We start from the raw sequence: 27,937 nt of genomic DNA, 5'->3' as shown, positions 1-27,937 counted from the left end.
ATACCAAAAAAAATGTTTTTTTTAGACATGAACGCCAGTTATCTGTCCTCTGACCAGCTGTGGTACCTGAATCCCAGCACCATGGCCAGCTGCAAAGTAAAAATGACGTAGGGGTCTTTGACATTTCCACTCATCCTGAACAAAACACGCTCATAAACCGGTAAATAATAATAAAAATAATAATAATAATTAATACTTAAGGATTGGATTTTTCTGCGCTGAAAGAGCTTATCCACTATTCATTTATTCCTTATTCATACTTGGTGATGGTAAGCCAATGTAGCCACAGCTGCCCTGGGGCAGTCTGACAGAGGCGTGGCTGCCAGTACACGCTTACGGCCCCTCTGACCATCGGGACGTTCATGCACATTCAAAGACCAGTAGAGCCACACTGGAGGCAGGGAGGGTGAAGTGTCTTGATAGATAGACAGTAACAGTTGTAAACGACACCTGAACTCACCTGTTTGCATTGGTTGCCCTTATCAGCACAGAACCCACTTTGAAGGTTATGAGAAGGTTTTCAAAGGACTCAATGACCTCACCGCACCGTATGAGATCTTTTTTTAACCGGTGCGAGTTCTTTGTTCTTTCAGTGTGTGAGAATGTGTGTGTAAATGTGTGTGTGCATGGATGAATGGGACTGTGACTGTAAAGCGCTTTGGGCCTTCGAAAGAAGGTAGAAAGCGCTATATAAGTATACGCCATTTACCATTTACCATTTTGTTCCCAAAGTGCAGACCTAGTCCGATCTCAAGGCATTTCGTTTTCGGCCCCCTGGATACCTTCCAGCTGAACCTTTTTTTAAATATACATATATGTATATTTTTCATAGGGCTGAAGGTTGTTGACAATAAATAAACAAAGCATTGCACGATGACGTCATTGACCGCTGAAGGGGGATTTCTCAAAATACACCTAAAAATATGAACAAAAATATGTATTTCTGTTGCTGCGAAACATGTGTATGACTTTGAATTTCTCTTTTTTTGGGGGGTATTGACTTTAAATGCAGAAAGCTGAGCTTTTATGTTGTTTGTTTGATATGCTGGATGCTTGTGCGTTTCTTGTTTGCTCACAAAAGCTCTGAATTGAACATATCTCCTCTGGCACTGAAGGCCCTTGTTAGAAAGAGGTTAACATCCTTTTGCAGAAAAGCCACACTGGCGCTCTAATGTTTGAGGTTAGGAGGAAACATGACAGAAACACGAGAAGTGTCAGCCATGGCCCTCACTTCCATTCACGCTCACAGATATGTAACACTAATGATCTTTGTCTCACACTTCCACACGCTCACATTCTGCAGCCCTACGCTCTTTCATTTTGAGATTCACAACATGCAGCTGCGCAGGTTTGCTTTGAACTTTGAGAAGATAAAAACCCAAATAAGCTCCAAAGAGCGATTAACACGACCCCCTCACCACCACCATCTGTCCCCCAGCCAAAACCATTTTACCTCCTGAAGACTGTGTCTGCTCAGGAAATTATAAAGCGAAGAATGTTTTATGGAATTTTATAGAGGAGATTGAAATTCTGATGCAAGATGAGACATGATGTGATCTTAAAACCACTGTAGACCTGCCGCAGGGCTGTGCTGCCAAGTATTCTTCCTCTTTTTGATCAGTTACATAACTCATCAACCAATCAAGCAGTATGGAATTTCTCATAAACAAACAAAAACCTTTTGCTCAAAACTACATAATCTCTTGTTTATATTAATAATAATAATATATTTTATATATGAGGTACCTCTCAAACAATCAAGGTCAGTTTCATTTAAAAACAGTAAAATACAAAAAAAAAAAACTCATTTAAATAGCACACCGTAAAAAAAAAAATCAAAGAAATCTAAACAAACAAACAAGCAAAAAAAAAGAGTAAGGAACCTGGAACTGATGTGTTATGAGTTTTGCTTGAAAAGTGAAAAAGAAGAACTATTCAGAATGTCAGAGAGAGGTGAATTCCAAAGTGAAAAAAACAGAATAGTCTGCCCCCCATAACTTTAAGTGGAAAAGAAGGAAATGAGAATGTTGGCTTGTTCACTGACATGCAGAAAAGACCAGTAAAGTATGAGGGGGCGACTGAATAAAAAGCGACATCTTGTACCTAAACATGTTTTTCACATTCTCTTATGAGATATATATATATATATATATATACATCTATATATATGTAGATATATACACACATACATATATTATCAACATGGAGAACATATATAGAAAATATAACCTAAAACTGCACTTCTGAAAATGTCTTTATTCAAATTGTTGCGCATAAGGAGCGGACAAAAAAAAGGTAGTTTGAAGAGGAGCTTACTTAAGACATCCAAAACACGGTTGGCGGGTCACAAGCTCCCTGCTCCACTCCATTCTGATCAGGGACGTGCACAAGATTTTAGAGGGACAGGGGCTCAAAGTTGGAAAAAGGACAGCAAAAACATACACTTTTTGTCCTTTACACAATTTGGAAATAAAGTTAAGTTTTAAAATAAAGTACTAATACAGTACTTTAAAGTACTCACCTGAGACCTGTGGTGGTGAAAGTGATTTAATTGTCATTTTTTAGTGTAAACAATTTATTGTCAACATGAGTTCACTATATCACAGACTTGGCAGACATCAAAGCAATAATTCACTGGAGGGTTTTTACTTTGACATTGTGCTGCAGGCATAATCAACATGAATCAGCTTTAATACATTTGATAATTCAATAAATACTTTTCAAACAAGGGTTTATTTATAACATCAACGACATCCTGCTCATTCTCTTGCTGCGTCTGCACACACGTTTAGGCAGAGGAGAGTGGTGTGTTCGTCCACTGAGTAGAAGCAGGGAATACAGGGGCAGAAAAAAAGGAGCAAATTGCATTCTCTAGTCTGGTGCATAATGAGATATATTTACAGTATCCGAGATAAGAGCCATTTCCATCCTGACCAACACATCACAGTTTTTGCCTTTCTTGTTCCTGTAGCCATAAATAAAAAAGTTTTTTTTTTCTTTTCTTCTAAAAAATAAATAAATCTTAAAGCAGGGGTGTATATATCCTAAATAGAAAATAACTAATCGTTTCCTGAATTGATTGGAAAGATTTTGAAACAGAAATTGATACAGTATAAATAAATGATACAGAGTTTAAAGAAGGCATTTCTAATCAGAAAATAATATGTTAAACAGATACATTTAGTGTCAGACCTGTAGTAAAGAAGCTTAATTCACCATCAATAAGGTTCATTTTGAAAATCGCCCAGGTGTTTTCATTAATTCATCTTCTAATACGTTTTATCCCTTTCGGGGTCACGGAGCTGCCGAAGCCTATCCCAGCCTCTCACGGGTGAAGGCAGGAGACACCCTGGACAGGTCGCCAGTCTGATGCAGGGACACAATCACACACCCATGGACTCTCACACGCACACCTATGGACAATTTAGAGTAACCATTGGACCTGAAGCATGTTTTTGGATGGTAAGACGAAACCGGAGTCCCCAAAGAAAACCCATGCATGCCAACTCCCCAGGAAGGTCCCCCATTGATGTTTTCAGGTCCCCCAGCCGGGACTTGCTGTGAGGCAAGAGCACTAACCACTGTGCCACTGTGCAGCCGCCCTGGTGTCTTATTTTGAATTTAGTATCCAAGTTCTTGTCTCCGCATGATCAGCTCTATGTTGAATTGATGTGTTGCTCAGATGTCTGTGGATGCAAACTGCCTGACTAACATAGAGCGTTTTTCTGACATATTACCCACATTTAAGCTCGTCCAAAACCGCGAGTTAGACCAGAAGTCACAGGTTCAAGTTCCTTCACTTTCACGTCATAAGTTCTCTGTGGGGAAGCAGTTTCTCTCGCTGTCTCTCTCTCTCTCTCTCTCACTCTCTCTTAGTCGGAGTGGAGCTACTAAGATAGAAGCGGCAGATCAGAACCCTGTATTACAAAAAAATGGGTTGCTACAATCGAGTGAATTGGAGTTTTTGAACCAACATTTTTTTCTGGTATCTCTAACAGGAATTTATTCATGTTAATAAAAAAAACGGGGGGGGGGGGGGGGGGGGGGTATAGAGCACTTTAATACAAGGCAAAAATGACAGGTGTTCAAATACCCCTAGATGTGCACGTACCTGATTCTGATACATCCACTTGTAGAAAAATACATCCATGTGCGTCTTTTTTTTCCTCATCCGAGTTGGCATCTGGCTCAAAACTGTTTGTCAGGATAGCTTTGATATCGCTTGCCATTTTTGTTGCACCAATAATGTTAGCTCAGGGTTGTCAGGGGCTGTAAGCTAGCAGCAGAGAGTGTAAACAAAGGGACAATGGGACATCAGTGGAGGGTTACTCTCCGTGCCAACGGTCCCTCCAACAACTGCATAAACTGTGTCCTAAGAAATTGACTGTCTTTCTTTTTGGGCTAAAAATGGCATTATAATGAAAAGACAATAGAGGAATGCTTTTACAATAAATCAAAACATGATTGGAATCTTTTCACAGTTCACAAGTCAATTTAATTTATGATTCATGGTTTTGTTGTCTTGTCCAATGCACTCCTGTGCTGCTGTCATGGCAAGGACCCCCTTAAAGACATTTTCTTTTCAAATGATCTTTTATTTAGCGAAAGGCTTTATAGAAATAATAATCGCTGCCACCTACACCACTATAAGAGGAAATTAAAAAGTTTAACTTTTTTTGTTATCTTTTTTGAACCTTGTAGAGCAGTCCAGAGTTTTGCACAGGCTGATCTCGTTGACTGTAGCAGTGAAGGAACAGATAAATGTTTTTGCAGAAGTCGTCTCTTCATGAACCAACACGACTGTTTTGCATAAAGATCAGTCAGAGCTGACCTTTCTGATTAACCTTTTTTTTCTTTCTTCCTGTCGTCCTGGGTAAGCTGCTTCTCTGGAGCGCAGACGGAAAAAAAAATGACCTTCATGAGAAACCCATGTGCAAATGCTTTTATCAAGCAGCCGTGGAGCCATCACACACAAAAGTGAGCAGCTGTGGGCTGTCAGAGGAGGATAAGACAAGTCTACATCAATTTAGTTCACTTATGAGCTCAAAAGGCTTGTTGTCACCATGGATTCAGTTCTGTTAAGTTCATCAGTTTCATTAAGAGGGGACTTACAAAAAAAACGAAAAAGCAGAATGACCTAAATGTTTTATAATCACAGGTCACTAAAGAATAATTTCGATATTATTCAAATCCACCTGCTCTAACAACATTGCGGTCAGTATATGTGGACAATGTTGGAAAATCATAAAAAAAGGAGAAAAGTGCAAAAAAAAAAAAAAAAGAGAGAAAAAAAGATGGCATGCAATTTTGGGAGGATTGTATAGACTAAAGTATCATTTATGTCAGTGATCTTGTAAAAATGTTGAGAATGGTTCCCAAATCTTACCAAATAGGGCTGGAATTTTTTTTGTTAGTATATTTAAAAAATTAAACAATTCAATCCTAATAAAAAAACATTATTTCTGTGTAATATAGAATTATATAGATATATATATTATATAATATAGAATTGCATTAGTGCAAAATTAAACAGGTGAAGTAATTAAACCATGCAAAAGAAGTTATGATAAATAATTAGTCCAAAAAGTGATATAAACTAATAAATCTTCCAGATAATTGTGGTTAAATAGAAAAAGATTGTTCAATTTTAAATTATAGTCGTAAACTGCAACAAAAGCAACAGTTATTGCAAAAACTGTTTGGAGAAATGTTAAAACTTCTAAAGACAATTTACTCTATACAAATATTTATGGGTAAAAAATTCAAAGCATAAGGATAACATTTAAAAAGTCTTTTGTATAAAATGCCTTAAAAATAAGAAAGTTTAATTAGTACTGTGCCATGCATCCTTTGCCTTAACTAGAAAGGGTTGAAAAAGCTAAAGTAATTTTGAATTAACAAAAGGTCTATTATTTGAACTAAGAACTTGCCAAAGTTCTTTGAACAAAGTTGCAAAGACAGAATCAGTAAACGTTTCAAAACAAAGTTAACGTTCTCCTGAAGAAGCCCATCATTCTGTTATCAGAATGGATGAGTTCGGGTTCAATGTGTCAAAGATGTAAAGAAGAACCAGAAATTCTGAAGAGATTGATTGAAAAGAATCATTAGAAAACTTAAACAGCCCATATCAGGGCTGGACCCACGTTTGTCTTGGACCCACGTTTGTCTTGGATTTAAAATAAATCTTGCTATTTTTTCGGGCAGAAAACCACAAACTCCATTTCTGAACGCAGTCACTTGGCACTTACTGTTACGTAAGAGTCAGATTCATTGCTGTGTTATGTTTTTTACCTTAGTGGATCAGGCAGTAGGTGAGGGTTTATTCAGTTTAAAACAACAGTGATCAAGGACAAAAGCATGAACTATTCAAATACAAACTGTAAAAGTAAATACAACTGAGTGGTCTTGAGAGTATCAAATTCTTTCAGAATCTCTGAGCTGCTGCTACAGAAGATTTTCCACCAAGTTTTAAGTTGTTGTTGTTTTTTTTGTTTTTTTAGGATTGTTCAGAAGTTTATGATAGCATCTGAGAGTGTCTGATTTACAGGGAACGGTCAAGACTGACGGAAGAGAAGAGTTTCACAAAACAAGTCGGAAAATCTTATGGACATCTCTAGTCATTTCTTCTTAACTGAATCAATTAACTAGTCTATTACTTAAAATCTATTTCAGTCAGACAACTCTTGCAGAAGAATATTTATTTCACAACATCTTTAGGTTGACATTCACAATTTGATTCACAACTTCGTTTTGGCATAAGGCTCCGTTCAATTCCTTGAGACAATTATTTTTTCCATACACTTTCGGGTAACAACCCCCATAACGGAGCCCACAGGTGGAAGCCGGGGAGGAGGGAGGGGCAAGGAATGAGCGCTGAAGGTAAGAGAGAATGAACAATTGTACACCTGACTTAAATAGGACGCTAAGCAGGTGGGTTAATTAACTGACCCGCCCTAGGGGAGTAACCTGCAATTCTGCCGAGTGTCTGCCCGAAATGCGACGAGTCGCTATTTAAAAAATCAGATGAACCATTTTGTCATTAATCTATTTTTGATTGAGGGTAATTTCCTGGTCAGGCTGGGTTTTATGATCCAAAGTGCAATGCTTTTTGGAGCTCAGCAGAAACGTTTTATGAAAAACTGAAAAGAAATCTGGAGCCTAAATGAAGCCTTGAGGAACACCAAATACAACAAGTTAGTTCTCAAAGTTCTTCAAAGCAGTGTATAGATGTATTGTACTGATAGTATTTACAAGCTAACAAACTCTATGGACAAAATTAGCCTGATTTGAGAAGCCTAAAAATAAAAAAGAATTTCTCGACTGCCCTCCACAGAATGCTAAAGTTGGCAGATGCCCCTGTCGTCCCTCATCCTGTGCTGTAAGTGAATCAAACCTTCGCCTCTGCTGGGAATTGAAAGGATAGCTGACAGAGAGCAAGTGAGCGTGGTGGAGGAGAAGGGGAATGAAAAGAGTGACGGAGGGAAAAAAACTGATAAATGGAGGGCCGGTCCCGGGGTCACTCACAGAGAAAGCAGTCGGACAACACAGCAATTACATCAATTTTCATATTGTGGCTTCAGACCGAGCCTTTCCAGGAGAGTGCAGAGCGCACATTAGGGGAATAATTCAGGATTTTAGCCTGAGATTACGCGTGAGAGCACATTATTACAGTAAATGCTCCGGACGCTGAGTGCTGCTCAGGCAAGCAGGCAGGAAGCAGTCACCCAGACGAGGCTGACTGTAATGGCTGGAAAACAAAAAAGTCGTTTTACTGGAAAGCTCTGGGGTTCTGGTGCTTTACTTTGAGAATTTTCTATGAGGAATTCAAACAGGAACTCTTCTGAATGTTCTCACTACAACAGGAGTTCTGGTTGGTCCACGTTGGTGGGATTTGCACGAGCAGAAACAACGACGCCCTGTGTGGCTGTGAATGCAGAACTGCACAGTGAATGGAGTGGGACTCCAACTCAGATCAGGCCATTTTTCTTGGTTTGTTTCATTTTTGTGCACATTTTTCAACTCAAAAAATGCAAAAACTTCACATTTTTATCACAGATATACACTTTCCTTTGACTCAAAAATTATACAAACCCTTACAAAGAGAAAAATAAATGCTGTCAGACATGTCGTTTGGTGTTCAGCTTTTTTCTTCTCCTTAGGCAATGTTGCATGCAGTGTATTTGAAAACAATTTTAAGTGTTCAGATTTTTATTTTTCACTATCAAACTAACTTTATTAATGCATAAAAACAATCTGAGTAAAACCAATTTAATTTTTTGTATGCAATTTCCTTTTCTCTGTGAGATAAGAAATGTCTAAACCTGTCATTTTTGGGAAAATCTCTGATGTAGTTTTGCACAAAAGAATTATTTATTTTCTGATGTTGTTGTAGCATTAATCAAACTCACCAAAGAAAGCCTGCAGAAAAATTGGAGCTCTATGGATCCTGTGGACTTTAATCTTGTATTTTCTCACAACGTGCAACTTTTGTGTGTCAGATATGAGTGCTCTTGGCTGTTGAAGTCAAATGTTAAATATTATTTGTTGGTATGAATGAAAAAGGAAAGGGGGAAGTTGTTTTGTTGCTTCATTTTTGATGAAAACAATGGACAAATGCAGTGTCAGCATGAATATAATATGAGCTGGCATGTTCAGGCAGTGCATAGCTGGCTGTGAGAGCAGACAAATGTATATTTATGAGGGATATATATCCCAGAAAATTCAAGAGCAACACTTATTTTAATGTGTATTTTTAGCTCAAATGTTGCATAACATGTCTCCCAGCCAAATTGGAGCTGTGGTCAGGCATCATTTCAGTGCACACCTACAGCGGGCTCACCTGGAGCTGCACCACCTGCTGCAACCACAGTGTTCTGACACAAGAGCAGAGGCGCGGCACACAAAGGCCGTTAGGGGTTTTTTTACCAATAAGCTGCAGATGAGCCGCGGTGAATCAGCTATGCTCTGCTGGCTCGGGCAGCCATGGCGGAGAGGACTGACTGCCGATGGTTTCCTGTGAGGTGGTGCAGGAGTTTGAGAGGGGCTGAAACATCTGTCAGGCCTAAGGCACACATCTCAAAATGGCTGCAAAGAGCAGAGCAGCATGAAACACCAGGAGATATAAATCCAGATGGAAGCACCCACATAAACACAAGGGAAGCCGCTGCTGCTTCTTTCCATGATTTCACAGTCAGATTTCTGTAAGATGAATACACATAGTCATGCCAATTGCCCAAAAGTTTTCCCATTATGGAAGTTCTTTCAAGCTATGGGATTTTATTTAAAAAAATGCTGAAACACTGTCAATATAGTCTTGCTTAAATAAAATAGTCTTTGAGGACAACTACTATGATGATGTGGCCCTCGGTGAAAATGAGTTTGACACCCCTGTTCTAAACTATTGGAAAAGTAAAGGAAAAACATTATCTTTAATACATTAATATTCTTGTAGTATCTAGACAGACAGACAGACAGACAGACAGACAGACAGACAGACAGACAGACAGACAGACAGACAGACAGACAGAGTAAATAAAAAAAAATACAACTTGGAAAATTATGAAGGCTTTTGACAACAGTGGTCAAAATAATGTTTAAAGAGATATAGTGTTTCACAGGGTTTTTTGTTGGGTTTTAAAACTTTGTTAAGACGTTGTTTTTGTGCTATAAAATATTTACTACTTTTTTGAAAACTATCATATTTTTTTTCAATCATTCATCTTCTCAACCGGTTTTGTCTCTTTCTGGGTCACGGAGCTGCCGGAGCCCATCCAGGCCACTTGTGGGCAAAGGCAGGGGACATCCTGGACAGATCGCCAGTCTGTCGTAGGGCCACAAATCACACATCCATGCACACTCACATTCACTCCTAGGGACAATTTAAAATTACCAATTAACCTATGGAGCATTATTTTAAATAATGAAAATATTTTAGTGTCCATATTAGTTGGTTTATGTACTAATCACCTTACACTTTAAATAACAGTAAATAAACAAAAGTGACCGTTAAAACTAAACAAGTTAGGGCATAAAATATTTTTTTAAATGACCTTATAAAAGTGAAGGAAAATATGTACAAATGTGCACTTTACAAAAATATTGAAGAATAATTAGAAGGTGGATTTGGATTAATATGCAAAGTTCTTTTAAAAATCAGATTTAATGATACTACAGTTAAACTGAATTCACATTCATTCGTTGTTAAAGAAACCTAAAACAAATTTTAAATAAAAAATGAAAAAAACAAACAAAGTACAGGATATTTTCCTGAATATCTTATTCATTTTACCTCCAGGGATAAAAAAATATCGCAGTGTATTTCTGCTCTATTTTAAAGCAAAAAAGAATAAATCAAAACAGCTTTGAAATGCGTCTAAACCTTCGTCTTCTTTACATTTCATCAAACAGTATTTGTCTCTATTATACTTTATTGAATGCCAAAGTCTGAAAACTGACAGACTATCTTTCTTAATAAAAGGTTCTTCTTCTCGCTTCTTCCTGTCATTGTGTTGAAATTATCCTATAGTATCATAAACATTAGGAGAAAAAATACTTTCACAGAAACGGAAGAAGAAAAAAGAAATCACTGTGTGGAAGGTAATTATTTCAGCAGTTTGAGACATTTCAAAAGACGCCTCCTGGAGATACTTTGCTACTTGGCTTATTTTGTTGTAATGAATGAGCAGCTCTGGGTTTTCACTTACCCCCTCCCTACAGCCAAGGCAGCCATCCGAGCCAAAACACAAACCCAATTACATGAAAAGTCAGAAGTAGATGTGTTTGTCAGGTCTTACGAGAGTCTGGGTAAGCTAAGATGTCAGATAACGTTCAATTAGCACCAACCTTTAAATGCCTCAAGCAGACAGACAGTTTACTCCTACATATCACTGGCTAAGAGCTGGTGGTTGAACAACAGATAAGAAGCAGGGAATACCTTTATTATTCAGCCACTCTGCCGCTCACAGAGCTTGGAGTTTGACCGTACTGGTTGGTAAACATTCACATTTAGAAGTTATTTGATTTATTGCCAATTGACAACCTGGAGTGTGGTTGGCTTGGCTGTTTTTATCTCCAGAAACCCTTTTAAGAGATGGTGACATCTGGGTTACAATTATGCATCAACAAAAACATGAACACAAGCAACACAACTTACTGTATATCCTAGAACCGGGGGTCTGCAACCTTGATGCTAAAATAGACATTTGGTATAAATTTTTACTTAAAAATAATTTATTGTTTAGGAAAGTACACTTTCTTTATGTTTTTTTAGCCATTAAGCCATTTATTTCTAAATGGGGCTTTTAAATATTTACAATATTAGAATTATTACAGTGTTATATTTTTTCTGTACAAAACAAATTTTATTTATTTTACACCAGACAGCACTATAGTTAAGTTCCTTTCAAAATAAAATACATCCTGTATGGAATAAGATCCTCCAGCTGCAGTAGATTAATTAAAAATAGAAGGAAGTCAAACATAGTATTTTTAATCATTATGACTTGTTTCACAGTCTTTCTTTTTGTTCTTTACTGTTCAGTATGAACATGACAACTTTGGTGTAGAGTTCAGTACAGTTATGTAACTTTGTCGCTAAACATCAACTACGGCACTATTGTGCAGCAAAGACAATATTTTCTTCAATTAGTTTCTAATAATTAACAGTTCTGACAGTAAAATGGGCGGCCGTGGTACAGCCGTAGGGCTGTCTACCCATGATCGTAAGACTGCAGGTTCGATTCCCGCCTTGCACACCCATGTGTCGAAGTGTCCTTGGGCAAGACACTGAACCCCACCTTCCCTCTGGTGGTAGGTTGGTGCCAGTGTTCAGCAGCGGAGCCGCCACCAGTGTGTGAATGTGCGTGTGACCAGGTGAATGGGTGTGTGACCAGGTGAATGGGTGTGTGACAGCGCTTTGGGCCTTGTAGGTAAAAAAAAAAAAGCACTACATAAGTATACTCCATTTTAAAAGAAATATTTTGTCAATGTTTTGCTCACTTTTCTGACATGATTTAATTAATGAGTGAAAAAGCAAACAAAAACTCTTGATTTTAGTGTAACGTCAGCAGTGGTACAAAAAAAAATCTACTAATATGAAGTTTGTCTATGTGTCTCCTACAACTCATTTTGTCTTTCTCAAAATGCCTTGCCTTTTGCCAGGCTACAGTTTAAAATAAGATTTTTTTCTTAATCTGTCTTGCCTGTCCTGTAATATGGATGGATGGATGGATGGGTGGATGGATGGATGGATGGATAGAGACTGCCTTTGCTTAAAAACTAAACACAAAAATCTAAACACAAATGATAAAACGTGATTAATCAATAATTTATTTAAAGCATTAATCATTTTTCTTGCAGCCAAAGAGCCACAATGTAGGGATAAAAGAGCCACATGTGGCTGCAGTGCCTCAGGTTGCAGACCCCTGCCCTAGTGTCTGCTTACAAACTCAGTTTAAATGGGAGGAAAATGGAAACAGTTCTTACACTGTCAGTTGGTTTGGTTTGCTTTCACACAGGAGGCAGACCAAGCTGCCTGGAACAATCTGGCAGTGCGTTCAACCAAATTGGGGGTAAAAAATAGCATGAAACAAAAAAACCATACCTGTTAATACTCTCATTATAACCAAGTAATAAGTGCCTGCACTTCTTCCAAACACCACCTTCCCACTGTTAGATATTTTACAACTTTTCATTAGTCCTGCTTTGTCAATTTTACTCTGTGAGTAGTTAACTTTACTGTTTGTAATAACTGGTGGCGATTTAAGGACCTACTCTGATGAAAATTGTTTTTTTGGTCTTTTTAACATGTACTTGTGACATTTATTTGATTATACATTCAGAAAATTAGGATCAAAAGTGCATTTTTTTGTATTTCTTTATTCAAATTGTTGTGAATCAGGAGCAGACAAAAAACATTCAGCTTCAAAAATATTTAATTTTATAACTTAAAAAATACACTGTGCAGGCCAAAGGCTCCCTGCTCTGTTCCATTCTGATGCATCCACTGATGTTTTCCTCGTTTGATCTGACATCTGGCTCAGAGCCGTATGGCTGGACAGATTGCTCACCATTTTTTTAGGTCACCATTAATGTTAGGTTGGGAGTGTGAGGGATGTAAGCTAGCAGGAGAATGCAGAAACAGAGAGCTCTCAGCCTTATGGAGGCGAAGAGGGGATGGATTTGCACCCCCCCACAACTCAGAGGTGAACTCCTGCTGTCCTGCAGAAACTATGTCCTAGAAAACTACACAGGTTTTTAAAAAAAATGGCTAAAAACAGCATAATCATGATTAAAGACCACTGGGAACGAGTTAACAGTAGAATTAAAGATGTGGGTGTTTAAACAAAAATATCTCAAAATAATGACGACAAAAAATATCAAATAAATCTAAATTTTCATATTGAATTTGTGAAAGTGTTTCTTTTTTACCCTATTTGCACTAAACAGGTGTAAAAAAGGGTATAATATTTAAGTTAAATAACAAAAAAATGAAAGAGCGAGATAAAGCTTTTTGCTTGTACTTGTAGAGTACTTTGTAAAGGTTTTGTACACAGACAAAAATAATAATAACTTTGACCCAAAACATTACAAAAAACACAAAAACATATCAACAAGTTGCGTACCGCATCAAAATGCAAGTTACAAAAACTACCTAACGAATTCTTATTATCTTAGGACAAGTATGGAAATGGATACTCTCCATTATTGATCACTGTTATAGTTAAAGTAACACTATTATAAATTCACTTTTTAAAAAAAAATCTTTATTACTTTGAGTTGTTCCGTTTGTGCAACTCATTCTCTTATCTGACTGTTACTTGCCACAACTTTTGTTTTCTTTTCACGTAAAAAAAGTCCAACTCAGAGCACAAACACCTAAAGAAATGTAAACACTGTCTTCTTCAAACCCTAATTTACTAGCTTTAATCTGGCATAAACATGAGGAAATTAATCACTTCGTGTTCCACTTTTTGTTCTAATGTAAACTTTTGTAAGAAATATTTTATTATTTTTTTATATAGTATGACTTGACTTTATATAGAATGAGTTGTATTGTTTTCCTGTCATGCCTCGTTTGATGTTTCCATACAAAATGTGTTGAAGACACTTCTGTCTTATTTTCGCAGAGCAGGTTGTGCCGACGCTATGCTATGGCAAATCTGCTTAGTCTCCTGGGAATCTTGTAATCTTTGACAGATGTACAAAGCTCTCCCAACCTTTGTTTTCCCCGATAGAATTTGCTGTGAGTACATAAACAAATTCAAACTCTGTCAGAGAAGAAGCTCACTGTGTGCAGAGATGCTGCAAAAAACAAATGTGCAAAGGGTGCGAATGTTGTGGAGTGAAATGCTGTAACTATACTAACACACAGAGCTCAGTCAGAATGAGTGAATGTGGTTACTTTTGGTTTTTCCTGGTTTTGATGTTTGTCATGAACACAAACCGCTCCAGAATTGCACTTTTTCACACAACATCAAGTTCAAACAGAAGATAGTTGTTGGCTCCTGGTTCCCTGCTGGTTCCGGATCCCTGTTCCAACTGTGATGAATCATCAGTTTTATAAACTGCTATCAAACCATCCTCAACCCACCTGGCACTTTCACAAAGTGGCAAAATCCCATTTTTTTTTCTGTTTCCAAGAGGAAGTCATTGTGAAATTGTGAGAAAATTCTGCTCAGGTGTGACTTTGTTGAAAAGGTGAGGTGAAAGTGATCAAGTTTTTTTTCTGTTCAGGTTTTCCTCAAACATATTTTAACCGTGCTCCAGTGGACACCCACATTCCTCATTAACCTTTGTCATTTTTAACCTTTTTGGCCTAATTATGTACAACAGCTTCTGCTCATTTGAGCACTCACACAGGGTGGATTCTGTGCAGAAGAAAAGCTAGGTCTAATGTTGGATTCTTTCGCTCAAAAGGCCTTAAGAACCAACTAGTCCTTCCGAAGTTTAAATGTCATTAAGATGGCACCAGAAAGCTGTTCATTACACTGAGAAAAAAACCCAAAGCTTATCAAAAAAAAGTCTAACCATCCATCTGTGACCCTCTCTAAGAAACAAGAATAGTAGAATTCAAAACAGTGACGAACTTCAACTTAATAATGTTTCTGCATCTATAAGTACAGTAATAATGTTTCTGCATCTATAAGTACAGTAATAATTATTTTATGAAGCCATTCACAAGTTAAAATAAAGGTAAACGTCATGGCTTTGGGCATTCTCTTTCCCAAAATAGTAGATTGAATCTCTGTTAGGGATGTAAAGATTAACAGACTTAATGGATAAATTGATTTGTATTCCTATAATCCAACCAGATCGATCTGTTGTTGTCTCGTTTTTTAACGAAATGTGAACAAAATGAGAAAATGATTGGAGTACAATTGGCCCATCTTGATAAATCTTCCTAAATTCTCAACCTTTTTCTGAAAACCATAAATCTAAATTTTATTTCCAAAATAATGACAATGAACATCAGTCTAACTTATCAACTTTCATTGAACATTAAAATATTATCTTTAAAATTGAATGATAAATTATAATTCCAATGTATATTTTTCTTAAGTCAAATCAGGTTTTTCTCTATTGTTATCTGTATGGAGCCAAAGGGATTCCGACTCATTTTAATTTTATTTTTTAAGTTCCTTTTTTCTAAATTCCAGCTTTTTACTAGACTATCCTCAACTGTGCTGATTTGGAAAAAAATCTTGGAAAGGTATAGAGCAAAGAGAAAGTTAAAACAACTTTAAACCTGGTGAATTATTTTGAATGTCTAAAAACAAGGTTTGAAATCTTTGCAAGTGTCCAATAAAGGTGACTTCTTTTTTTGTGGTTTTATTGCATGAGGAGGTTGAACATAGTTTTAGGGTTTAAGCCGATCACAGTGTTGTAGTTGTACTGAATTTTTTCCAGGGTTTCTGTCAACAGCAAACAGGATGGATTTATTTCCTCTGAAGTCTGTTTGCATGAATGCAGTCGGGCGTCTTCCCTGCAGCCTCTTCTGTTAAGTCTTTACCTGTGAAACGGTTAAGAAGGCTTCAGTTTACAAAAGAAGAGACCAAAAACAAAGACATGCCTCATGGTTGCTGAATCTTCACAGGCTGTATTGATTTCCGTGTTCTGCTGAATACAGGCAGGACAGATGTTTGCGTGAGAATCCCTGCATGTTTGATATCCTGTAATCCCCAATTTACCAGAAACACAGCAGCCAATTAAAAAGTTGTCTGACATTCCAGCAGCGCTGCGCTTCTGTCGGAGAGAACATTAGCTGGAATTTGTTTTTCAGACAACATTTGAGTGCATTTGATTGGATTGGTCAGCATGGGCCTCACGTCCGTGGCATTCTGTCTGCTGCCTCTGATTGATGAACTGGTGTGAGTGGGTCTGCCCACCACGGCTGCAGAGACAGAAGAGGGAGCTGACAAATGACTCAGCGCCAGCGGAAACGTTCATGCCGGGCAGGCGGCTCGCAGAGAAGGGTATCGACTGTGAAAGCGCTCATCCTCTCTGCTGTCTGATCACATGCTAAGACTCGAGCCAGGAGTCAAATCTCTGTGTGGCGCATATGAAGAGCTGTGACTTTTTAGAGAGATTTTCATTGACCTACTGGGGGAGACGCTGCACCATAAAGCTCTGTCATAAACAGGGATGTAAAAAAAATAAAAAAGAATTGTACTTTTATAGAGACAATTATGATTTATTACAATTCTTTTCTGGAAAATCTTTTATTGAGAGTTTATTAAATCTGTGATGCAAAGAGACACAATGCGACTCGTCCTTTTTTACAGAATGTTTGTCTTTAAACCTTCTTCAGGTTTGGCTCTTTAGTGTTTGAAAGTTTTCCACAGAAATATGTTTCTAAAAGTTAAAAAAAAATGGAAAAAACACATTTCTTATCTGTATCCTTCGATCTGTGATCCTAACGATTTCTGTCCACTTTATATTTATTTGAAGGCTGATGTTCCAGCACAAAAAGTGATTGAAATTTATGTTGGCCAGACGTAATATGTGCAGCCAAGATGCACATTGCTTGATTTACCACACAAATTTTAAGTGCGTCCAAGGCTGAATTTTGTTGCTGGCCACATATATTTAAAGTTTACATTTAAAATTCAATGCGTATAGACACTTCCTTATTTGAAAATCTGGTATCAGCTCAGTAATGGTCAACTTGGTGTTTCTAACATGTTCTTCTGGCATTCATCTCCTGATTGGGGGCATATATAAAATAATTCAACATTAAAATTGTATTTCTGAATTTTTCCTTCTTCAAATCAGGAGCAGAAAAAAACCATTAAAGATCAGATTTTGACACAGCAAGTAAAATGGGCGGGGCAAAGTCTCCCTGCTCTGCTCCATTCTGTTGCACACACTTGTGCGTCTTTGTTTTTTTCCTTTTCTGAGCTGGAATCTGGCTCAAAACTGGATAGCTCTGATTTTACTGGTAATGTAGACTTGGGGTTAAAAGGAGCTGGAACATAGTGGGAGAGAGTGTACACAAAGGGATGATGAGATATCAGCGCAAGCTAACTTCTGTGCCAATGGTCCCATCCCCAACTCAGGCAAATTTTCTGATGAACTTTTGCTGCTCTATAGAAACTAAGTCACCGCTTTTTTGATTATGCCTACAAATGGCATAATAATAATAATTAAACGATCAGTGGGAACACTTTGAAAATAGATCAAAGGTGATTAAAGTGGGACTTTAACTGTATGGTCAATTTAGGCCATATTGTGATAGACCACAGTAAAGCTGAACATCCAAAAAGAGTAAAGAGTTCGGTGTAGGAAACTTTACATTCAAAGCCAGCCTGAACGTATTTTTAGTAAAAGGGAAGAAATCCAGCTAATGCAAGAAATATAAACTTGTATGCTGCAAGGCGTAACATGGGGATTACATCATGAAGACTGGAGGAAAGAGTTTATTATTTCAGGCGTGCAGTCATTAGTGAGAATTCTGCATGAGGGAAGCTTTAAGTTAATTTGCAAAGGTTATGATGAGGTCCTTTATAGATCGATGCATTTGTGTTTCATTTTGTGTTACTCTACTGTCCCCAGATCATGCTGCTTACTGATCCTGAGGTGGAGAGCAGCCTCCTGATCAGCTCAGACGAAGGAGCCACTTACCAGAAGTACCGACTGAACTTCTACATCCTGAGCTTGCTCTTCCACCCTGAACAGGAGGACTGGATTCTTGCCTACAGCCACGACCAGAAGGTGAGTGAACAGTCAATTTAAGAGGGTTGTTGTCTGTCTGGGACTTCTGTCAGACAACAACAAGCAGAGTGGGGTTACATGGCAGAAGTGAAAAATGAGTCTGCATGGTTAACATTTAGTTGGAGTTCATAAGTTCATGAAAGATGTGATGCAAGTTGGTCCAGGAGGGAAAGACATAAGAAAGACACACACCCACACACATTTTGGAATTGTTTCAAAATATTCCTCTCTGCTGTTAAACTGAGGATGAAAAAGGCAAATTAAACTGATGAAATGATGGTCCACAGGTCCGTGAGCCACTTCTGAATGGTCCAGAGATGAAACACACAACATTATTAGATTTAAAAAATATATATTTCCTAGAGAGTTTTTTTTTTTTTTTCCAGGAATGCAAAATATAGGCTAAAATGTTCCGGCTGTTTGGAGTAGTTAAAAAAAAAAGAAAAAAAAAGAAGACATGCTTGAACTGGCACTTACGCAGTGAACATTGGTCAAACAACCCACGAAGACGAAAGTAAGCACTGTCTATTTAACCCTTCAGAACAAAACTTTGATAAAAAAGGATACCCATCAACTTTTAAATTCACTTCTCTTATTCAAATAATGTAAAAGGTGCAGAAAATCACGTTTTTCTTCCTTCTGTACCTTTTCATTTTCTTTGTTACACAACTTGAACAAGATCCTTTGTTTTTGTTTTTGTGGAAATGAAACTGAAATTGAAATTAAAATCCAAATGCTAATAGCTAAAAGTCCTTTCTTATACTACGAACACTGATCAAGAATTCGGTTAGGTTTTGCCTCGTTTAAATATTTTAGGAAATCCTGGTGTTTTGCCAAGTTCTGCCTGCCATAGTTTTTATGCTGTTAGTGTTTATTGTACTAAATCTTAATGACCAGCATTACATTTTTGCTTTTCAGAATCACCTCAAAGGTATCTTTGTTTTCAGAGGGTGTTATACCACCCTGTGTTATGAGTATGTTGTTAATGGGTCAAGGATATGTTTTCCCAGATAATGTGGATGGCTGTTTAGTCGCACAAAAAATTGAGGATTGAAAATCTGACCCAACAAATTATTGTTATTGAATACCCCTGATGTAAACAGTGTAGCAATGCAGCTACAAATCACATCAAAAACTGGTGAGGATAATCATCCAGCATCTTGTTGCTTAATGATTTACCCCCCCCCCCCCCCCACCACCACCACCACATCTTTAATCATCTTTTCTATTCCCCCTTTCCCCCCTTTCTTCTGTGCCATTGCCCCCTGTTTCTAACATCCCTCCCTTCTTTTCTTTTTGTTTCTAATTGCAAATGAACAAATATTGATTACAAATGTAATGTAAATAAAGTCTAGCCTAAATTACAAAAGGAAGGGTTTATACAAATACACACCCATGACTTAGAAGATCCACAACGCCCTGTTGTAACAGTAAAATACGTCCAACACAAGACGTCTTCAGCTCCTATCTGTCTGCTCAGCTGTTTGACAGGACAATATAAAAAAAAAGAAAAAAAAGTTATATTATTTCCTAATGTTTGACCAAAAAACGAAAAAAAAAGACTGATCTGACCTGGACAACTTTCACACAACTGCACTGGAAAACATAGAAAGCCTGAAAAGCCTGGAAAACAGTCTGGATGATATCAAAGATGTCTTAGGGATAAAGCTGCTTGACAGTGTCATGTTTATGCTGTTCTCCAGAATATCGACCAACGATGCATCACCATGATTACATCAATTATGTGAATACATTAACCTGAGCACCATGCTTTGACGTGTCATTGATGCTAAGGGAAACCTGATGCAACAGATGCTGGAAATCAAACTAGCACTCAAAAAGCCAGAAAAGCTTTAAGTTTGTCAGTTGTTAAAAAAAAACAAAAAACAACAAAAACAAACTGACGATGGAGTTCTAAGCTTTCTGTGGATCTAAAAGGAAATTTCCTTTCAAGCCTGCTAAGAATGAATGTGGATTTCTGCTGAGGGCAGAGGCTCAAAGCTCTTTGAACAGTTCAAACAATAACATGAAGAGGGTTTATCTGGTTCTTGGTTAGTAATAGCTACTAAATGAGTGTAAACTTTCATCCACTTTTTTTAAACCCATTATATTATGATAACAAAGAGGGAGGGAACCGTAAAAATTAATGGATGTTTCTGTTTCTTTATCTGGGTATGCATTTTCATTTTGTATTTTAAACCAGATGTCACATATAAAACATGGTGGCGGTGGTGTCATGATTTGCACAAACTTGTCGACTTATCTATATAGAGTGGTTTAAGTTGATGACATTCCAAAAATATTTTTGTTGTACTATCTGTGTTTGTCCTTTTTCACTGATATGCCCACTTTTCCTTTTTTTTTTTTAACAGATTAATCAAAATCAATGTTTTTGCTATTTAGTTGTGAAGTACAATGAGATGCAACTGCAAATGAAACACAGTGGTACACTCAATCAATAAATTGCTATTCCAAAAGATAAAGACATTATACAAAGTAAAACCAATAAAACAAAAGCAGAGCAGAGTCTCTTGCTGGCTGAACGACCTTGCTGTGAAAAGGGTTTTAAAAACACCTTCTACAGTGTTGGTGCCTGATGAACCTTGAGTGGCAAAGTGTTCCGCAGCTTTGGAGCACTTTCTAATAAAGCGTTACTCTTGGTAGAACTTGGTAGAAGATGTTTTTACACAACTACAAGCTTAAACTGACAGCTTTTACTTAAACGACCAGTGGAACTCTCCAGTAAATTTGGACATTATTTTGTTACAGCTATAACCCTTGTGCTATCATAGGCACGTTAACATCTAGACCCCACAAGACAGTGCACTGAATCTTTTTTCTTCAATGATTTGTGATCTTCACTGGTTTCCATGGATTACATAAAATCTTTCCACCTTTATCGACCTGTGTCATGGTAGGAATAACAGGTTAATTGTCATCTTGACCCCATAGAATAGCACAAGGGTTAAAGTTTAGCATTCAAAGTTTGACAAAATCTTAACCTGAGATTTTTGTAGAAAAAGTTTATTTATTTTGAATTTACTTTTTGGCTTAACTTCAAGCCCAATTTAGTTTTATTTTCCTTTGGCTTTGTACTGATTTAGATCACAATTATTTATATTGCTAAATTGTAATATACTGTATTTTTTTAGAATTAATTTTAATTAGTATTTTGTAAAAATGTGTTCTCCGACAAGACGCAAGTTTAATACTTCTGGCCTGCAGTTTTGGGCAGCTCAGGGGGATCTGAGGTTTAGCTGTTGGAGCAGACAGCAGAGGAGAGTGAGTTATATCTGGCCTTGATGTGGACAGGTTAAATCTGGAAATCAATTTAAGAGGAGCAGGGGTGTTTGTAAAGGGGCAATGCAGGTACGCAAATGCTGACGTTTAAAGAGGAGCAGCTGAGGGTAGAGACACATCTGGGGCGTGAACTGTTCATTTCAATGTGAAAATGCAGAACTTAAACCTAAAATAATTAAATTTTTAGAACTCACTAAGGTAGAAAAAAATTTCTCTCATTTAATATAGGACTGCCACTATTCTTAAAAAAGTTAAAGTAATTTAACAAAATTGTTAAAAGAAATTAAACGTTTGTCCTCTCTGGGTGGGGGGAGTGCTCCTACCCCAGATGGAGGAGTTTAAGTATGCCAGAGTGCAAAGCTCTCAATTTACCGGTCAATTTTCGTTCCAGTTTTCACCTATGGTCATAAAATTCGGGTCATGGTTGAAAGAACGAGGTCTTGAATACAAGCTGCTGAAATTCTCTTCACCCGTACGGTTGCTGGGCACTACCTTAGAGATAGGGCACTGCGGAGAGAGCTCGGAGTAGAGCTGCTGTTCCTCCACATCCAAAAGAGCAAGTTGAGGTGGCTCAGGGATCTAGATGTCTCCTAGACGCCTCCCTAGGGAGGTGTCCCAGGCATATCTCTCTGGGAAGACCCAGGACAAGTTGGAGAGACAATGTCTTTCGGCTGGTCTGGGAACACCTCAGGAAAGACGGAGGAAGTGGCCATGGAGAGGGAAGTCTGGGCATATTTGCTTAGACTGATGCCCCTGTAACCCGGTCTCGAAAGAGCGGAAGAATGTGGATGGATGGAAAATGGAAAAGCAGATTGTTCCCCTTTAGACTTCCTGAAATAGTGAAGGGATGTGTTTTTGAGTCAGTCTGCCTGCCTGACATCAAGACGATTACCTTTTTGGTCTTTCTTTCCTACTCATTATCTTCATTAAGTTAATGTGGCTCACCTGGTATTTCAGGTATTTCTGACTGTCTCTGTCACACCATGGCCAGATGATGAAAGAAGATGCTCATTTCAGCCTGCAGCCTATGTTATATCAGATCTAAACCTTCATCTATTTATGACCTCAAGTTGCCGCGTCCAAGTTGAAACCTTCATTCACTTTACGGATTAAAGTGTTTGAATATCTTTGTACAATTCAGGATGCTCTCTACACTTCCACTTTCAGTCTTTTGGCTTACCAGCGACACACCCTGGTCAATGGAAGCCAGAGAATTTTTCAGAAGATTCTACTTTGTTTTCCTTGTTTATTGACATAAAAGACTCTTTCCTTTTCATCTCTGAGTGCTGCTCTAGTTTGTCCATCCAGACACACTACAGCTTGTTAATACTTTCTAAATCATAGATGGAAACACCTCTGGAAAACATCTGACTCTTTCATAATTCTCTGAGAAGTAATGTCAGTAGAAAACACGATGAAGAGAAATGCTTGTCCTGAATGTTTTGACACATTTTCCATATTTTCTTAACTTTTTAATTCAATGTGAGCCAGATCCAGGAAAAGTATTTCCAGTTCAAATGAGACAGAGACATCAAAGAGATAAAGTAAAGAGCTGATGTGTTAGGTTGACACTTTAATTTTTTTTCCTCAAAAAATACTTTATTTCTTGATTTTTTGCTTGTTGGGATTTAATATTTTTTTTTACTGTGAAAAATATTTAACACAAAGTAAAAAGCAAGCATTACCAGTAAAAAAAAAACATTAGAAGGAATATTGGAGCTATCCCGCCATTCAGTTTTGCACTAGATTCTAGCTTGGACGAGAAAAACAAAATGCACATTGATCTAGTTATCTGTGTATTATGCATAACTTACAAATGTTTGATTGTTATCATTGTCTAATATTGAAGGAATGACTCGCTTGTCCAGCAATTTTTCCTTTTTTATTTTTTTAATTGTCCAAAAAGTCAGAAAAATTGCAACTTTCTAACATATTTACGACTAATTAACTCATTTAAAAAGGTCATAGAGAGACATTTGAAACTGTTTGGTGCCAAGTTAGTGACTGAGATGAAGTGAGCTGAAGTGCTGGGTATTGTATACGGTGATGAAACCAGATCCTCCGCTGTCACAGTTGAGTTCAGTGCTGTGCATTTCCATGCATCACCCACTGCTGTCAGCCTTCCAGCTTGGCACCTGTCACCAATCATCTCAACTCTTGCCACTCGACTTATTAAACCTATTGGGTCCATTCTCTCTTGGTGGATTTCCTCTGCTTGGTCCGCCTATCTGCTAACCTGCTCTAATCATTTCAATGCTGGTACTTAGGTTGGGTTCTATTGTCACTACCAGCTTAAGTGTGTCAGTGTGTACCATCTCAGCCTGTGAACTTTTACCCGTTTCATATAGCCTCAGTGTGTTTATTCTGGCTATCGGCAATAAAATAATTGCTCTTTCAGTGCAGATTGGAAATGACTCATACAATTAAAGCAGGAAATTCAGAAATGTTTATGTCACTTTGAGCAGATACTTCTGTGTCTTAGATGGTGGGATCATACACTATAGTTGTGCTACTGTGGTTTGTTTATTTAACAAGAATTAGAAGTTGCATTTTCTCATTTTCACCAATTCATTCATTCATTCATTCATTCATTCATTCATTCATTCATTCATTCATTCATTCATTCATTCATTCATTTTTCTTCTAAACCCGTTTTGTCCCTTTCGGGGTCACTGGGCTGCCAGAGCCTATCCTGGCCACTTGTGGGTGAAAGCAGGGGGCACAGGACATCCTGGACAGGTCGCCAGTCTGTCACAGCTTTCTCTAGTTGAGATAATCAAATTCAGTCAATTTTAGATTAAACCAATTGCAAAAACATGTTTGGTTTTGAAAGGAATTTAAATGTTGTTGAAATATAGTTAAGGTGTTGGGTAAGCATGTAAGCAGTAAGGAAAAAAAAATGTTCTCTAACGAGAAGAGACTTTCAGCTCATTCAGACTTTGTAAAGCAGAATATCTGGTTAAAACGGACGGATTGGGTCACTTAGATTGACCATAAGTTTTATAAAGGGAAATTTTTCCATGTAACATTATATATAGAGATGGTATCAATTTTTTAAACTGGAAGTTTCAGTCAGTTTCAAAAATGGGATGCCTGATAGTTTAGGGTTCTGCCTCCAAATTTCAATCAGATAATTCTAAAAATGACTTGTAGTGCTGAGATTAAATTAGGAGCTCTTTTGGATAAGAATGAGTTTTTCAGTTTAAAACTTTGTAATTGTGCCAAAAGCCTTATTCTTTTATGTTTCTAACAGCCAGTCAATAATAAATGCAAAGGTGAAACATGATTTATTTAATAAATTTTCAACTAATTTTCAACTGGCTGCAGCATTTTATACATCTAGCTGAATGTTTTATTTGAGAAGAGTTATAATAGCTAGTTAACGAGATTTACAATATTCTTATCTTGAACCAATAAATGCATAACATTACTGGTTTTCTGAAATATAACAGAGACCAAAAAAGTATTGTTAACATCATAGTTTAGGTGCATTTTATTAGTTATTTTTTTTAAGTTTTCTAACATTTTGATGATAGGATTAGGACCTTTTTGCTTCACATTGGCCTTTGTAGTTCGGTTGATTGGTTGGATTATTAAGTATTACTGGGTATCATCAGCATAGAAGAGAAAGTGCATTCTTTTAAGTAAGGGAACAAGCATAGAGACATGCTCTACAAGCATGATTGTGCAGAAAAAAGAAAGATGCCATGTGGTCTACAATATGAGCTATCTGTGGGTGTGTTCTTGGATGTCACATAAAATATCTGACATGTTGGTTCACATTGGAACCAGAAATTATGCTGGTTAATTAGTGCTGGTTATTGGGGTCCAGTGTGAAGATGCCATTACCTGGAGTAGTTTTTAGTTATCCAGTCCTCCTCGAAGGAATTGCAATGTTCAGACATTTTAGTTCAGCAGCCTCTGAGAACGTTCCTTTGAGACCATTTTTAAAAATTAACATTTACTCAAACCACTTCAGAGATTTTTCTTTCGTTGATGGGGTCAGGATCCAGTTTAATTCCCCACTTCCCATTTTCCACCTCCTGACTCACCTGTGCCCTCAGCTACATGCATCATATCCACTCTGGAGAGTGTTTCTTTTCACTTCCCACTCCGCCTCTTTGGCATTGCGTCTGCATTTGTTGATAGAGAGACTTTTTGGAGGTTGTAAAAGCTGTAGCGGCAGCCTTCACCCCCTCTATCTCCTGTTCGCTGCCTTTTCATCGTCTCTTGCTTTAGGAGGTAATTAGTCAAAGTGATTTCCTGCCCTGTCCCTCTTCCTTTCACTTGCATCTGCTTGGCACAGCTTGGCATGAATGTCATGGAAATCTAACCATCAATGCTGTTCTGTCTCCCTTTTTTTTTGCCATGAAAGCCCAGACAGCGTGCAAAAGTAGGACAGTAATTTCTACACATCCTGTTTTGAATGACTCTTAAAGACAGCTTTATTTTACAATCTTTTCTTTTTAATTATGTTGTTTTTTTCATCCCACAGGTGTAAGAAAATGCAGATTATTTAATGCATCTTCTAAGGACGGTATCACACACTATGACCAAAACTTCTGGAAAATCAAAGCTCAGTTCTTTCCTTAGTGTGCTGTCAATCATAGGATAGGAACACCTGCGCGTGGATGAAAATCCTGGAATATTTTTTGCACACCTTGCATCATTGCTAATGAGAGTCTAGTTGCTCATTTGAAAAATATTTCATAATGACTGACAAATGAGACTTTTTTATTGGAGAAAAACAGATTTTTCAAGTACTTGTTTAAAATATTTACCAGTGATTTGGACATTTGGACTGTAGTAGCTTCAAAGTTTTACACTGTAATTAAATGACTTTTCAAAAAGATAATTTATGCATCTCCACATATCATTAGAATGACTTTATTGTGATAATTTTATGGATGTTTGACTCTTCTTTTTGAACTATATCACTGAATTCCTAAGAACAAGAAGTGTTTCCCCTTTTTATCTGCTAATAAATAATTGTTCACACATCAAGGATGACTGCTCAAGCTCCAAATGGAAAAAGTCCAACCTGAAAAAACTGAAATGAGCTTGATAGCTGATCAAGCTGCAGCTGTAAGCTGCAGAGTAAACATGTTTGTTGTTGAGTTTGTGATGTAGGCTGTGTTTGAGCAAACTGATTAACATGAACTCATTACTGTGTCAAGGTTGTTGATGTTCCAAAAAACTCCACAAAAGGCAAAGCACTCATATGATGAACTTTCTCCCTGACACGTCTTTACGCTTTGCTTCAAACGCATAAGGCAGTGGTGCAACATGATTCTGGTAAATCGCCTGTCCGTCCTGGGGGAGGATCCCTCCTTCATGTGGACACCCCTGAGGTTTCTTAGTTTTTCCAGAATCCGTTTTTTTTAGGAGTTTTTCCTTACCGCGAAGGGGGGTCTAAGGGCAGGGATGCCAGTATAGCTTAGTCAGTTTGTTTGTTCAATTTTGTATTCTATTGAATTCTATGTAGTCATGATCCTTTTGATTTTATGTTTTACTTTTTCAATAGTATCGATACAAAGCCCATCGAAACGACTGTTGTTGTGAATTTGGGCCAAACAAATAACATTGAATTGAATTTTATCACTATAATTATAATCCAAAATAATTTTATAAATAAAAGAAATGTTAACTAATCGGGGGGGGGGGGGGGGGGGGGGTCCTGTTTAAAAACTCTGTTTCAGTTTAATAATTTTCCTAATTTCATACCACTGTCTACATTGAAGGACTGTTTGCAGCTCACGGACATCTCCAGGGCTGCAAATCAATATTCAAAGTATGATTGTTTAACGCAGTGAGCTGTGCAGAGCTCGCAGCCCGACTGCAAGAGCCGCAAACGAAGGGATTTCCAGAATTCCCAGTTCAAAACTCGGAAAAACTATATTAAAACTCAGTTTTATAGTTTTAGATATGTTGACAGTAAAATGATGTAGGTCACGACAAAGGAGTCACACTTGCAGTTGGTTTTGTTCCTTTTTTCAGTCTCATTTACAGAAATGTGGATTCAGTTTGTTGAATGATTTTGTCCCAAAAGGCAGTACATAAACATGCCAGTCTGGATCAGGATAGTACATAAAGATAACCCCCCCCCCCCTACATAAGATAAACATGCAGGGGGGGGTTGCACATATGTGAGATGAACCATTTTCATAATATATGTTGAATATGCAAATTAAGGCAAGCAGAAGAAGTTTCATGCTGAAAAATTACTTTTAACTGTTTTTTCTTAGATGTTCAAACTTTGAAATGGGTCAATTTGACCCACAACATAAAAGGGGGGTTGAAGAAACAGAAGGTAAAACAATTTTAACCAACATAATTGAAAGGTGCCTTACAGTTACAGTTAAAGTTTATCTATTAAACAGGTTTAAAAAAAATTCATGAAATAAATGGCAAAAGAAAAAAATCCAAT

The 27,937-nt window shown here is 37.4% G+C and overlaps 1 protein-coding gene across 4 annotated transcripts in view; it reads left to right on the top strand.

The window, feature by feature from the left end:
• The window catches only part of sorcs1 (sortilin-related VPS10 domain containing receptor 1), a 212,376-nt gene that overhangs the window by 82,065 nt on the left and 102,374 nt on the right, over positions 1 to 27,937 (top strand). For all 4 annotated transcript variants that reach the window (XR_013655855.1, XR_002292451.3, XR_013655856.1 and 1 more), the window contains exon 4: positions 18,052 to 18,210. Coding sequence is in view for 1 of the 4 variants with exons in the window: in XM_011488553.4 (XP_011486855.2) it covers positions 18,052 to 18,210 (159 nt within the window). In the remaining 3 variants the exon portion in view is untranslated. The remainder of the gene's footprint in view (positions 1 to 18,051; positions 18,211 to 27,937) is intronic.

Source organism: Oryzias latipes, chromosome 1 (assembly GCF_053564925.1).
Source record: "Oryzias latipes strain Hd-rR chromosome 1, Olatipes_Hd-rR_3.1".
NCBI lineage: Eukaryota > Metazoa > Chordata > Actinopteri > Beloniformes > Adrianichthyidae > Oryzias > Oryzias latipes.
This window is presented reverse-complemented; position numbering and strand designations above follow the sequence as displayed.